The sequence below is a fragment of the Vanessa cardui genome, chromosome 3 (assembly GCF_905220365.1).
Source record: "Vanessa cardui chromosome 3, ilVanCard2.1, whole genome shotgun sequence".
Lineage (NCBI taxonomy): Eukaryota > Metazoa > Arthropoda > Insecta > Lepidoptera > Nymphalidae > Vanessa > Vanessa cardui.
This window is the reverse complement of record NC_061125.1, coordinates 1,431,696-1,447,084: the sequence shown is the minus strand read 5'-3', so window position 1 is coordinate 1,447,084 and position 15,389 is coordinate 1,431,696. Positions and strand designations below refer to the sequence as shown.

Sequence of the window (15,389 nt, the reverse complement as noted above, 5' to 3'; positions counted from 1 at the left end):
TTTTAATCATGTCTAGGCATGTGAATGTTAGATAATATTATTTTATCTATATTATTTAGAATCTGTACACGCGGCAAATGTCAATTGCATTTAATGTCAAATAATTTTGAAGTAGCGTAGCGTCAAGCCAGTTTTAATTTAAAATAAGCATTTTTTTAGTCCAGTATAAAATATAATATTGGTCAATGTTTATATTTTAAAATAAATAAAATAAACTCGTTATTTAGATTTATTTAAAGCATTTAACTGTCAAAGCATTTTAATATAACCTTTAAAAGAGGCCGATACTGGCGCCCTAGTCAAGCTTTCTAGTGTAGTACAATTAATTCTTAAATAAATTTATCTTCATTGTAATGTCATGATAAAAACTTAAGTAGGTAATTTATGTCATCAAGAATATTCTTTGATAACCATGAGTTTTAGTCAAGGTCTCGTTAAAATAAAGGATAATGAGGAAAGCCGCGCAAAGTTAACCCCTATTGGTATCTATGCCACTATTGCTACTTCTTTGACAAATTGAGGTATTTTTACAGCAAAAACAATTGTTTCTTTTTTGTTTTCCAGCCATGGTGGCACCAGAACTTAAACAGAATGCTGATGCTGATACAGAGATAACAAAAACATGTGCAGTGCTGGGATGTGAAGAATCTAAGAACATAGACTCTGAATTATTTTTTAGGTATACCAAGACGCATTTAGAAATATTTGAAACCTATATTGAGGTTTGTAATTAATGTAATTTAAATATGTGACATACTTGATTAAAATGTTATAGTTTTATATTTAAAGGTTCCCTGAAGATACAAATCTCAGACAAATATGGACAGACCTGACAGGAAGGAACAATTGGACCCCAACAGATTACTCTTATATATGTGTGCAGCATTTCTCTGTAGATTGTTTTGAATGTAATGCTGATAATACTGTGGTTCTCACAAGTAAAGCTGTTCCCTCCTTGAAGTTGCCAAAACATGTTTTAGAGGTAAAGTAAATTTATTTGTAATAAATAAAAATTCCAGTCTCTTAAATGATTACAAGTTATAGACAAACAATAATGTTTGTAGTAGATAGTTATAAAAATGTTTTTCTAACTCAAGATTAGACTATATTTGTTTAGTTTTATGTTATTCACAGTCTTTTGACAATAGACTTGACTATTTATCAAATGCTTAATGAAATTCAAAAATAAATTATTTCTTAAAAAGTAGGATTTGAAGTAATGTATTATAAGTAGTAAAACTACTACCTATAATACATTACTTCCTACTACTTACTACTAAAGTAAATTGTCTTTAACTGTAAGTTAATGTTATTTTAGGTTGAATACATAGATGAAGAGACTCTAGACAATGAATATGAAGATGAAGATTATTTAATGGACAGTGATGAATATAACTATGAAGAAGAAATGGAGCATGAAATGTTGAATAATAAATCCTTAACGAACGGCTCAGCACATATTGGCAAAGAGGCAAATAAATCAAAAGAAGACGATGGCCTTGAACTTCTAAAGCTTTTCACGGAAGTCCAGAAGATGCAAAGACAGGCTGTCACTCTAAAGGAGAAATTAAAGTCGAGAATGAAAGTTTTTAAAAAACAGAATAGATTTTTGTTACGTGTCAAAGAAGTGATAGAAATGAAGAGAAATATATTGAACCAGAAAAGAAAGAAAAAGTCTAGAATTTTGCTATCCTTACAGGACAAGATTAGAGAAGACACAAACGGCCTAGTTTTAGCAATGCCCACTAGACATACGGATGATTTGAAAAATTTCGCACTTAGTATTTACAAATATTCACCACAAGCATATATTTACATTAGAAATACTTTAAGGACGATGTTGCCGAGCACAGAAGTACTAGAATCATGGGTATCTTCAGGTTATGAACCAAAAAATGTTTTATCTAATAGTAATTTGATTAAGGTTGTTACGGAACTGACTGATACCGAATTATCATGTAAAGTATCATTACGTTGATATAGTAGTAAGTGTAAATTAGGAATATTTTGTGAATAATTGAATTCAACATATTTTCCAATTAAAACCTCTTTGTTTTATTTATGAATCAACTTGAGTATTGGACACTGGCTGACCAAGACTAAGACTTTCTACAAATCCATCTGGATAGGTACACCTGCTTGTCATTTATTCTAATGGTTCTGTTAGTTTTTTATTTATTTAAAATCTTTACTTTGCAGTTCCTATTAAAAGGGTGGGTAAGCCAATGCTATAACAAGCAAGGCATTGTTTAACCCATTATTGTCTGCAAATAAATTAAAAATATTATTTTTTTTCACACTGTTATAGGTTCATTTATGGTTCACAAATACTTAAATTATCTAAATACAGATACAGGAATAATTACATTGTTATTGCACAACATTTTAAGTCACTATTTTAAAGGAAATAATTGTAGATGAAGAAAAAAGATACAAATCATATTTAAAAATATATATTTTGTACATCGACTTGTTTTACTTGGTTTTAAGACATTTATTGTGATTAATGCCATCTAGCGCTTATAGCGTGCGCTTGTTAGTGAAACATCGTAGTGAGAAACTTTAATAGCTTTTGTAGTTCAACAATAGATGGAGCTTGATGATTACTTAGAATTATATTGAGAAAGAGACAGAATCAGTGGCGACCAAACAAACGATTCCAAGTTCCGACTCAGTGTCAGTAGTCAGTACCGTGATTCCCTCCGGCATGAAATGTACTTTGGTGTGGTAACACCGAGACGATCTCACCTCGCGCGTGAACGAAAATAAATTCCCATCTGTTCAAATATTGTGCAAGTTTTTTTTATTATTCTTCCAAAAACCCAGTTCAAAATGTGTGCGTTTTATGTTCCTATTATTTTGACAGCGTAACCTTTTTTTTTTCTATAATTTTGTGTTCACAGTGCTCGAGTGGGTTTTGTTTTTGTATTCGTGTATTGTGAATGGATTTATTATAACTCGATTATGAAGGCGTGCGCCTCGTAAAAGGTATGTATTTACTCGTGCGGCTATTAACCGTAACTTGATGGAATAAAGCCTTATGTATCCACGGTGAATTGGAACTACGACTTGTCGTTAGCCAGTCGCCAGTAACTGGACTTTCGCAATCACTATTCCTTAGGCGTGTGAAGCATTCCTTAAAAGTATACCACTGTACCATAGAAGTACTTCACTCAATCGTCTTTATACGTGTAAATTTTTCTTCGTCACCAATTCAACTGGCCATAAACAATATAACGCTTGTAATTAATGTTGATTCCCAATTCGAATCATGCCCACCAATCATTTCTCTTTGACTTTTATGGCTTGAGAATAATTTCTACTCAATATTCGCAAATGAAAGTATATCATATAATTTAAATATTGTTTTTAATGTTTGTTAATGTACTTTATGGAAACAAAAAAATGACATTTTGTATCTACCCTCGGTTTTTGACAACTTAATATAATTTTAAAAATATAACGTGTAGAAATAAAATTGCTTTTTGTATTTCTTTACTATTGCGTAGCGATTAATACTGAATTACAATAACTAGTGTTGCGCGATGGATCGTATAATCATGGAAAATATAATCTTAGTTATATCCGGAGTATAAATATTTTTCCCTATCATAATTGCCAAATGGCTTCTACATATTTCAAAGTGTAAACCATAACGTGGGTGGCTCTGGACAAAGATGCTCTGGTGATTCAGTGGGTCAGCCAGTCACCTATAACCTTTGTGGCTCTGCGATTAATCTTCTCGGTTGCGGTTGCAACAATTTTAGTTTTTCGTTTAGATATACAGCTTGCAAAATTGGAAAAATATGATGTGATCCTTTTAATGGTTTCACAAAAAATGGACATGTTCTTAAATAAATAATCATTTTAAGAAATATCTTTAAGCATCGTCGATCGATATATGAAATAAATTGCATTTTATATTTTTTTAATTTTGATTTTTAATACAAACATTTTTGTAACATACGTGACTGGGTAAATTTAGTTATTCGTTAAATTTTTTTTTATCGTTATTCGATTTACCGATTCCGACATCTTCATAAATTTATTTTTTACAATTATACTCAATATACTGTACAAAACATATTTAATAATAAATTATCGTGTTTTTAATGATGATTATGTTATTTGTTAACTTCAGCATTTTTTCAATAATTAAATTTGATCTAGTTGCGTTTTAAATTATCAGCTTTGTTAATCAGATAAGTTAGTTATTTTTATAATAACTTGCATTTTAAAAATACATACTGTTGTGTTTAACCTTGAAATAATTATTTTAAAATATTTGATCAGCTAATTTAATAAGAAACAATATAGCGTAACATTACGAAAGGCGCCAAAAATATCGATAAACACGCAACTTTATAGAGGATATGCGGTAGACGTAATATTTTACGCATTAAATAATCTGAAGCATCAGTTTGACGTTAGAAATCGATCTTCCTGTGTCCAAATAATACGAAAAATTACTTGTCGGATATTACAGGCAGCATAATAGAAAAACATATTTGAAATACTATTTATTAAATACAAGGCGAGCCATCGCTGTTTCGCTCTGGTACAATAGGGGTAAATATTTAACGTTAACATTGATAGGCAAATATACATACAGGCCCGCCGCTAGCTGGTATGTCACCCGCGTGCAATACTTATGATGCCGCCCTTTTTTTTCGCTGCAAAAACGCATACCACCTTTCCACCACATGAGGTGGGGGCGGGGTGTATACCTGCTAAAAAAGCTACTCTGTCTTTTTGGAGGATCACACGAGATCGTTTGTGCATACTATCGTGACGTCCTGGCGGTAGGCTCACCTCTGCGGGGTTCCACTTCCTAGGGAGTTTTCAGGGAACTACATAACTACAGAAACCCTTAACTCCGGGACACTTATGGCGGGAGGAGAAGACATCCATAGTGATGACCCCTTCTTCTGGTCTTCTTCGGCGAAGCGGGTTAGCAGCACTGTTCCCACGGTCCCGTAAGATAAGAGCCTTTTTACGAGCATTAAGGGAGTCCAACTAAATAGGTGTATTTTCCGTCCAAGTACAGAATCAGCAAACAAATCCCAAACCATCGCATCGAGGAGTGAGACAAGGGGACGTTATTTCCCCCAAATTGTTTACTATTGCAATGTAGGATATGTTCAAACGCTGAACTGGAAAGGACGTGGCCTCAACATCAATGGCGAATACATCTCTCACTTGATATTTGCAGACGACATCGTCATCGTGGCAGAAACGCTGACCTACAACAGATGCTGAACGATCTAGCTGATTCTTCTGTGCGCATCGGCCTACGAATGAACTTGGATAAAACCAAGTCATGTTTAATGAACATGTTCTACCGGAACCGATTGCGATACACAGTACCGTCTCGAAGTTGTTCAAAAACGTCCTCAAGGTAGAAACAACCTTGAGGACGAGGTGAATAGAAGAATTCGGCTAGGTTGGGTAGCGTTTGGAAAATTACGTCGAATCTTTACACCGTCGATCCCACAGTGCTTTAAGACGAATGTCTTCAACCAGTGTGTCCTACCCGTCATGACATACGCAGCTGAAACATGGACACTCACGGCAAGGCTGGTCCACCAGTTTAAAGTCGCTCAGCGTGCTATGGAAAGGGCGAAATGTGCGGGATCGCATCAGAAATGAGGCGATCCGCCAGAGAACCAAAGTCATCGACATAGCCCACCGGATTAGTAAGCTGAAGTGGCAGTGGGCTGGCTATATTTGTCGCAGAACCGACGACCGTTGGAGAAAACGTGTTCTAGAGTGGAGACCGCATCTCGGCAAACGTAGTGTAGGACGTACTCGGGCACGGTGGAGTGACGACTTACGCAAGACGGCTGGCAGGAGCTGGATGCGAGTAGCCCAAGAACGATCTCAGTGGCGTGCAATTGGAGAGGCCTATGTCCAGCAGTGGACGGAAATGGGCTGATGGATTGGATTACAATAAATAAAAAATACCATGCCATAGAGCGCACGCAGGCAACGTGTTTAAGGACCTCCTACGTTGGCATTGATGAGCTTCAAGCTGAGTTGGACAAAATGTTGCCCGAAGCTCCATCCACCATCCAGGATGAGGCCCTGATCCCTCATATGTGTCTACGCCTTAACTACCGTCCCTTGGAGGGCGGTAGACGCTCCTCGAGGAGACCTCAGCGAGGACCGTGGATTAGGAGGGCCTCCGTTTTAGTTAGAGAAACCTTCAAGACCAGCATCCCGACTCGATCCACCGTGAGCGACACTCCGACTTTAGGGCCGCCATCTGAAAGGTTCGCCACGTCACCGTGATGAGGGCTTCGTCTGCGTAGGACAACACACCCATCCCGGGCAAGGTCGGTGCCCGCAGGAGCCAGTCAAAACCAACTTCAGACGCCGGACAAGTCGTCCATCGCCCCCTCCCAAAGGATCACCATAAATCACCACCATAAATCATCACCATGTCGTAAATTAAATTAAAAAAAAAAGAAGAAAGGAAGACTGTTAAAGTCGTTCGCCACGTCCGGTGATACCGTTTGGACTACGTTCCCTTAGACTCATGTCTAATGTCCAGGTCTTCAGGGTGTTTTAGGGCATCGATGGTTGAGTGTCCCGCCCTGTTTCCCGGAAAAACCTCCCCGACCAGTCGCAGGAGATCTGGCGGTAGTTATTCCCTATCAGGAGCCCCGTGTGTCCGGAGCTTCCCTCGCAAACCACGATAGGGGTTTGCTCTTTGTTTACTTAATGCCTTTTCTAACTCCTTTTTCAACTGCCGATGTGCGGCCCACAGCTGTACCTCTAAGTTGGCGTTGAGCACGTTGCGACTGCAACAGCGAACCCGTCAAACAGGGTGCGAGGGGCATAGCTCTGCTATTTCGAGCGGCCACCAATATACCTTACGGCGCGATACCCTTCAAGCCGCCCTACGACAATGCCATACTACAAGTAACGGATACCTAATCTACCAATTGATAAGGAAGCTTAAGAGGGATTCTCCTAACTTCGACAGTACTGTTTTCATAGGATAACAGATGACGGAATTTTAATTTTACTCAGTGCGATATTTTTCGATGCTTTGAATCATTTATTCTACTTAAGGATTTGTGGGAATTATAATAATGACTTGAATTAGGTACATGTATTGTATTGCTCAATTTGCCGCCCCCTGGACGTGCCGCCCGCGTGCAGTGCACGCTCTGCACACCCGCTTACGGCGGCCCTGTATACATAGAATAATTCTAGTCTCTTTAGGCCCTGTCTTACGTAGGTCAAAAAAGGAAGAAATTATATCGTTTTAATTTTAGAAAATTACAGCTTAAAATTATAAATATGATCAACATTAATTTATATTCCAGTCAAAAAAAAAAGATCGAACGTATATTGCGTAATTTTTTATTGCCTTGTGTTTGATTCTCGCTTTTACAATAAATTATGTTAATCAATGTATAATAACAGATAAAAAGTTACTATTTAATTTTATGTTTTGCAATATCATCTGTTGAGCAATTTACTTCGATGTAGAGTAAGTTAAGAGTGAGAGGTATTTTTCATATTTACATATATGTACCTACTATACGAGTAGGTACATAAAGATTAGTTTAAACCGTTTGCTTCATACGATGTTAAGACAAATTGCATCTACCGTAACCACGAGTAAAGTTTGATTAAATTGAAATTGTAAAAATTTAAATAAAGCAAATACCATATTGAAATTATACGTATTTTTTACTCAAACCTTTGTTATTTAAACTTTGTTCATTCAAGATTAGTTATTAAACACAAATAGAAGCTCCGTTTTTATGAAATTATTATTTGTGTATCTAGTATCTATTACAGAACACTGTGTATTATTATTTTCTATGTAAACTTAGTAGCAGTGTTTTATGCAATCAGTGCAACTGAACCCACCGTCGGTTAACGCTGTTACCGAGTACTGAACTACTGACTTTCACTTTTGATATTATAAAGTAGATAGTTTATTTTACTACGAAATTTATGAATAAAGTAAAATTTTAACTATATTACATTTATGAGTAATATAATGTAAAATAAACTAGTTTTAAATATTCGTTTTATTTTTAAGAAATCATTTTAAAAAAAATGTAACCTCGAAACGGAATAAAGCATAAATTTTGTTGTTATCTGTATAGAGCAGTACCTGTAACCTCATTTTAAAAATACAGCATAACTGTTCTCTACAAAGGCTGATTAAATATATATATTTTATAATAGCCGGATAGCACGACCGTCTAAGGAGTTGGATTAGAAGTTATTTTAACGTTTTACAACAAAACCCGGACGAAGAATATAAAACGTGCTATGAATGGAGTAAAAATAGCCGGCCACGTCGAGATTATAGTGATAACTGCTAACGTTATCGTTAATTGCTTTAGGAAACGTAACGTTATTTTAACGATTTTGTTTATTCTGTAATCCAAATGTAACTAATACAGATTATAATATAAGTTATTCTTTTTTTTTAATGTCAATTTTTGATAATTTGTTACCATATATAAAATATAGTAATTTATACTCATCTTTTTATTCAAATGAAATGTATTTTATTTTTGTAAACATTACAATAAAGCATTATTTCTCATCGCATAGTATAGTAATTGTTATGTATTATGAAGAAAATGTTATAAAATTATCTAATGCATGTTTATGTTAGAAAACATGCATTAGTATTGTGAATGATTTTGAATAAACAGAAAAAAGTACCCATTACACAAATCCCGCTTGACGTAACAAGTCATGGGTCAGTTCTCAAGTAAATGAGTGGGAAAATTCTGGTTACGTTAAGTTTACACGAATAATAATGGTCTTATGGTTTTATTATTTAATTTTATGAAGTAAATTTATTTCGATAAACTTGTGTTGAAACTTGAGTAATTAAAAGTTACTTAGTACTGAATTTTTTTAGTTTTATTTTAGAGCAGCGGAATCATCTGTTAATAAACAATCAATTAATTAAGGCACAATATGAAATCTGCTATGAAGTACAATGTTTTCTAAAATTATTTATTTAAGCGTTATTTTTAGTATACGATAATTCGTATTCCGTGAAGTGAAAGTGTTCCGAATTATTTTAAATCAATGTTTATTACTCACGTAAGCAAAATAGCACCGGTTTGTTTACATTCTAATATACTCAGAATCCCGAATAAGATAATTATTATTAGATCACTTTACCAATATACGTCTACCGACCTTTCGAAAGGTCAGTGTTTCGTCGACCCGGAGATGTAAAAATAATGTGCAGAAAACAGGTTTAACGTCATATTAAATTTGAATATTAATTAATAATGAAAATATGTAAAAACAAGGGAGTTACTCGTATTTATAAATTGATATATTTACATAATTACTGTACAGTCATACTTCTTCTTTCATTATCTCTGTTTCCAGTTGAGCCATAGCCATTCAATTTCTTTTAAAAGATACACATAACGAATATGTTGCAAGCGTGTAAAGACCCTTATCCGTTATAGCCACTTTTGAAGCAACCTTTATGTCAGAAAATCACGTACAATATTTAAGAAAAGGTAGTGCAAATTAAACCTATAAAAGGGGAAGATAACTTTTCCAGTATTATACACATACAAAACAATATTTTATCAAAAAAGAACTTATTAATTATAATTATTGTTACAAAAGAAAAACCTATTTAATTAAAAGTTGTACAATATTAATTCCACTTGGAACACAACAAGCGTAACAAATCAAAATGAATCATGTGAAACGAAAATTCTGGCTATTTTGGCTTCATCCATTTCACCATTTCGTACTTTCAATAACAGTGAATCAGGTCGGATTCGGGAGTTGATCCAAGTCTCCTTTGCGGATTGCCTAATATATACATATGTATATGTACCTACAATATGTTTTAGAATTTGTTTCGAGGATGTGAGCTTGTCACAATGTTTTTCCTAGTTGAGTACGAGAGCTTGAATCAGTCTAGTAATATTTAAAGTACAGTTTCGTTTTTAAATATATTTATAATACATGTTTATTGTATAAAAAACATAAGGCAAGCTGAAGGTGCATTATGCTTTTAACAATAAAGTATCGTTACGGTTACTTAACAAGTTATATTTATTATATGAGGTTCTTGACTGATTGTCAAGAACCTAAGTTGTTTTGTTATGGTGGTCGGTGAAACATTAATGACACGATTATATATTTTTTAAATGTTGAAAAAGAGTAACTACTAAGTTTCTTGACGGTTCTTCTCGGTCGACTCTACTTTCCGAACCGGTGGCAGCTTCACTTAATTGTAAAATGACGATTCCAAAATGCTTGTAAAAGCCAACTTGAATGAAATTTATTTTTGATTTCGATACATATATTATAATAATTATTTAAGAGGAAAAATATGTATGTGACCTTTGGAAACAATGTTCCGATTGAAAAAAATTGACTTTTTTTTTTGGAAATTCATTCTTTATAATTGTTTGTTCCTATTTAAATAAATAATCAAAAAAATCATATTACTAGTCCGAAATAGTATTTAGATATTGAATATTAACAAAAACGTTTTATTTTTGAGTTTACTTGAATTAAATTGATATGGTATCAGTATGAGTGACTTTTGTCATGGTTTGTCTCCAAATAAAACAAGTGCAATATAGCTATTGTTCTAATTACTTAAGTTTTAATGTTTATTTTATAAACCATTAAGCGCTCAAAATAACGCATCCCTAAATCTAACATAAATCGTATAGTGTATGGGATCATTTATATTTAGGCCACACACACATGCATAATCGTTTTATGTTTACACAGTTTTACAGAAGTGTGAACATGTCATTAAAATTGAACTGCATTTTGTATTGTACCTTAAAGTTTTGGAATAGGGTTAAAAATTGAATATCTTTATTAAGTAGAGGGTTATCCCATAGACTCTAAGGAAGTTGTAACGGATATAAGGAATTTTTATGCGCATCTCATTATTCAGGGCGCTGTTTATTTGTTTTAAAAGGCATCAGTTTTCATACGCCCGAGTTGTATTTGAGTGAAACGATGAAGGATTTATTCCATTTAAGTATATATTTTTATTATTTAGGTACTTTTTTGTCTATATTTATACATAGATACATACATGGTTCTTGTCATTTTAATAAGTAATGAAATACTGGCTAACAAAACTCTAAGTCAAAAACATCCAACATTTCAAATAGTCAACTGGCTTGATAGGGCTAATATCGGAGTTGATGTACTGTTTCTGTTTCATCATCAGCTCACTCATCATCACAAGCGAAACATCCAATCCATAGTACCAACGCCAACAAACATTGTACGTGAAAAAAAACACTAATAAAAAATATATGAACAGTATTAAAACTTAACTTTTAGACTTTTCTTATGAGTAGAGAAATTTAGAGTAGTATCATTCGCTAAGTCACTTTATGCATGATGACGCATGCCTTCGAGACACGTGATTAATCGTAGTGCAACAAAACAGTGAGACAGAATTGAACCTGCGACCTGTTCAGACCGGTTGACTTTGAATCAGTACACTTGATATTTTGCCGCCTTTAAATCTTTAAATAGTCTAACCCCATAAAGTTGTAGATATATAACAAGTGGCCGGTAGAACATGGGTGAGGAGGGCCGAAGAATGGGCTCAGTGGCGCGCCTTGGAGGAGGCCTACGTTGAGCACTGAAATAATACAGGCTGATCATGATTATGATGATCTTTATCTATACATATAATAAATACAATTGGAGTGTCTGTTTGTAATATTAAAATACCCCTTTTTTACACAATGCATAATATTTATGTATACCAAAATAACATATTTTACAATTTCTGTCGGTCTGTTTGTTCCCGCTAAGCTCTGGAACGGCTCGACCAATTATGACGGGACTTTTTACTGATAGATAACTGATATAATAAGGAGTAACTTAGGCTACAATAATATTTTTTTTATCAAATTCAAACGCGTACAAGGTTTTGGGCACAGCTTGTAAATGTATATATATACCACGATAATCATTATATAACTAACTGAACATGTGTTTTCAAAGTCCCTTATGACAATGCTAATATTATATTATTTAGATTGTGATCTTCTCGGTAAAATCTACTTTCCGAACCGGTGGTAGCTTCACTTAATTGTTAAATGACGATTCAAAAGTGCTTGTAAAAGCCCACTTGAATAAAGTTTATTCTGATTTTGATTTTGATTGAATTATTTTTAGTAGGTATCAATGATTGGATGCAAAAAATAAAGAAAAATTTAAAGCTAACAAAGTCACGAGGTACGGCTAGTATTTCGTAATATTAATTAAAATATATGTAACTGAGCATGACGGGCGTGAACGCTACAACATTGTCACGTTTAACGCTTTAAAATTTTATTACGCGTGTTAAAACGCGACAAACATATACAAGTAGGTCGAGAGTTGTTCGTAGCGTGTAATAGCTAGCGATATTTAAAAAAAAAATTAATTGCTAGCAACACCGAGAATTTTTAATCGGGTTCAAATTAGAGTCGAGAGAATAATATTCGGAAGCTGAACATGAAATACGAACATATTACATTACATATATTAACGGCCTGTAAATTAATAAAATTACCACCACGCTGCCCCAATGCGGGTTGGTGGATACAAGTGTGCCAGAATTTCGTTGAAACTAGTCACATGCAGGTTGCCTCACGATGTTTTCTTTCACCGCCGAGCACGATATGAATTATAAACACAAATTAAGCACATGAAAATACAGTTGTGCTTGCCTGGGTTTGAACCGGCAATCATAAGTTAAGACGCACGCGGGCCATCTCGGCGCACGAAAATATAAATAATAAGTGCTAAATAATACTATTTAGCGGCATAATAAGTGATGGTAGTATCTACCGAAACGGCCTTTCACAAAGCCCTACCATCTTAATAGTAATTAGGTAATTACGTGCGTTTTATATTGAATAGCAGTGAAAAAACATTATTTTAACTTTTATCCTCATCCAATACAAATAAATTCTTATAATATATAATTCATAAAGTATTTTTAATCTACATTTTCGTTCGAAAATTTAAATGTCAGTACAATATTTGTAGAGTACTGTTTCTGGTAAGAGTACGCTTTCAAGAAATACAAATGAACAAGAGGTAAAAGTATCCAACGGTTCGTTAAATAATGTCTCGTGTACTTTTATAATAAAAGACTTTCAAAATCTTTTAAATTCTGAATAGTTCATACATTAATTATGAAAAATGCAAACTTTCTTTTATTTATTTGTACCGAAATTTATTCTATTCTATTTTTAAATTTAAATTCTTTAGAAACAAAAAGGAAAGAAAAGAAGAATTTTAGATGCGTAAAGATTAAGTGAAACGTTACTGGTTTAATAATTCGCCTTTCAAGAGTACACGCGCTCAGTTTTTTGCATAGAATATATATAATTGTTAAAAAAAAGTTACATTGTATATATTTAAAGTTATTTTTGTAACAGTTAGTGAATGTGTTAATTTTGAAGTAACGGTTCGCTTATTCAGCACACTAGACTTTCAAAACATCAATGGTATAGTACGACACAACTTAGATGTAGCATCGGCAAAATTCGTATAACCGATCACATCCGAATTAAGTACGCTATCCCAAATTATCAATATTTATTTCTTAATAGCTGTGTTCGCGACCCGTTACGCCTTTGAATATAACAAAAACATATATTATTGTAGCCTAGCTAACTCCCTATTATATCAGTTATCTGCCAGTGAAAGTCCCGTCATAATCGGTCCAGCCGTTCCAGAGATTAGCAGGAACAAACAGACAGACAGACCGACAAATATTGTAAAAAATATTAATTTGTTTGCATCGCATTGACTAAAAAAGGGCTATTTTAATATTACAAACAGACACTCCAATTTTATTATATAGATGTGAATACGATCTTTACACAAACGTAATAACTTGTAATATCATACGACCTAATATATTCATAAATTTGACACGTCGATTTACATGCACTTGCTTTCTCGGGATGAACTGATACGAGAATGGCACGATAGGGAACTATTTGTATAAATCGGCAGTAATTGGTTTTGTTGAATTTTTTTTTTTAATGAGATAGGTGGCAAACGAGCAGGAGGCTCACGGTCACGGCTCACCTGATGGAAAGTGACTACCACCGCCCATGGACATCTGCAGCACCAGGGGGCCTGCAGGTGCGTTGCCGGCCTTTAAGGAAGGAGTACGCTCTTTTCTTGAAGATTCCCATGTCGTATCGGTTCGGAAAAACCGCCGGCGAAAGCTGGTTTCACAAAGTGGTTGTGCGAGGCAGAAAATGTCTAAGAAATCGCGCTGTTGTTTATTTTCGGACATCACGGTGGTGCAGGTATTTCCGATGCTTCATCTAAGTTGTGTCGTACTATATAATTAATGAAAGTAAAAAAGTTATATTTGAAAATCGAATAACAATAGCACTCGGCCGCGGACAGACAGCCGACGGTTTAACGGACAACGCTATTGTGCGCGGCGTCTAAAATAAAGTCAATTCCGTCCCGCCGGCACTATCAATTTTCACAACAACGCTTTGGGTTACGATCGACTTTTCAATTTGAGCATAATAAAGGTCTTAAAAATACTCTCTTGGTAGCTGAAATTATAATCTTATAATAATTTTACAAATATCAAACAGTATTTGTTAAATTTAATAATTAATTATTACTTAACAAATATTGTTATCAATGATTTGTGTATAAGTATACAGATAAAAAAAATACATATATGTAGTTGTTTTTTTTTTCTTTTTTTTTAATTTTTTTTGTTATTAATTCATTAATCAATTATTATGTTATTAATATAGATAGGCTAAGTAGGCTGGAGCCTAGGGCGGCAAATTTAATGGGGGGCGTAAAATTTAGCCCAAATTTGTTATTATCTTACAGAAAAAAAAGTATTTATTACGGGTTGGAAAATTATCTAATAGCTGACAGAAATATCACCTAGTTTATAATCATACTAATAACGGGAAAAAACCGATGTAATGAGGCGATAGAACACAAATCATAAATTTTGCAAAAAAAAAGTGACAAAAATTGACTACTAAACTTAAGATATAACTTGAGATATTAAATTCAATCAATATTCAAACTGGATTGCAATAATACTTATTATTCCTGTATAGGTTTAGAATATATGATGATTAGGTGGTACCTTTCCAGATAGTCTTGCAAAAAGCCCTACCACAGAGTCAAACAAAGCTGTCAAAAATGTTTGCCAAACCATTATATTAAACTAGTTTTAAATGTGGCCATGAGTCTAGCTTTTAGATCTTGCTTCGTGCCAAAGTTTATCAAACTCGCATCAGCAATTTTGCCGTGTAAGAAGACCTTATACCAAGTTATTTTCGCATTTATATTTAATTAGTAGTGTAACATAGTCCATTTTTAAGGTTAATAGG

General features: G+C 33.9%; 2 protein-coding genes across 2 annotated transcripts in view; both read left to right on the top strand.

The window, feature by feature from the left end:
* Positions 1-105: 105 nt before the first annotated feature.
* On the top strand, positions 106-2,045 carry LOC124543537 (THAP domain-containing protein 1-like). Its single transcript, XM_047121763.1, has 4 exons — positions 106-482; positions 565-679; positions 790-982; positions 1,319-2,045. The coding sequence occupies exons 1-4, from the start codon at positions 413-415 to the stop codon at positions 1,976-1,978; spliced, it is 1,038 nt and encodes a 345-aa protein (XP_046977719.1). The 5' UTR covers positions 106-412; the 3' UTR covers positions 1,979-2,045.
* A 649-nt stretch (positions 2,046-2,694) lies between these two features.
* LOC124543616 overlaps positions 2,695-15,389 on the top strand; it is a 226,513-nt gene continuing 213,818 nt past the window's right edge. The window contains exon 1 of the mRNA XM_047121865.1: positions 2,695-2,988. The gene's annotated coding sequence lies outside the window, so the exon portion shown is untranslated. The remainder of the gene's footprint in view (positions 2,989-15,389) is intronic.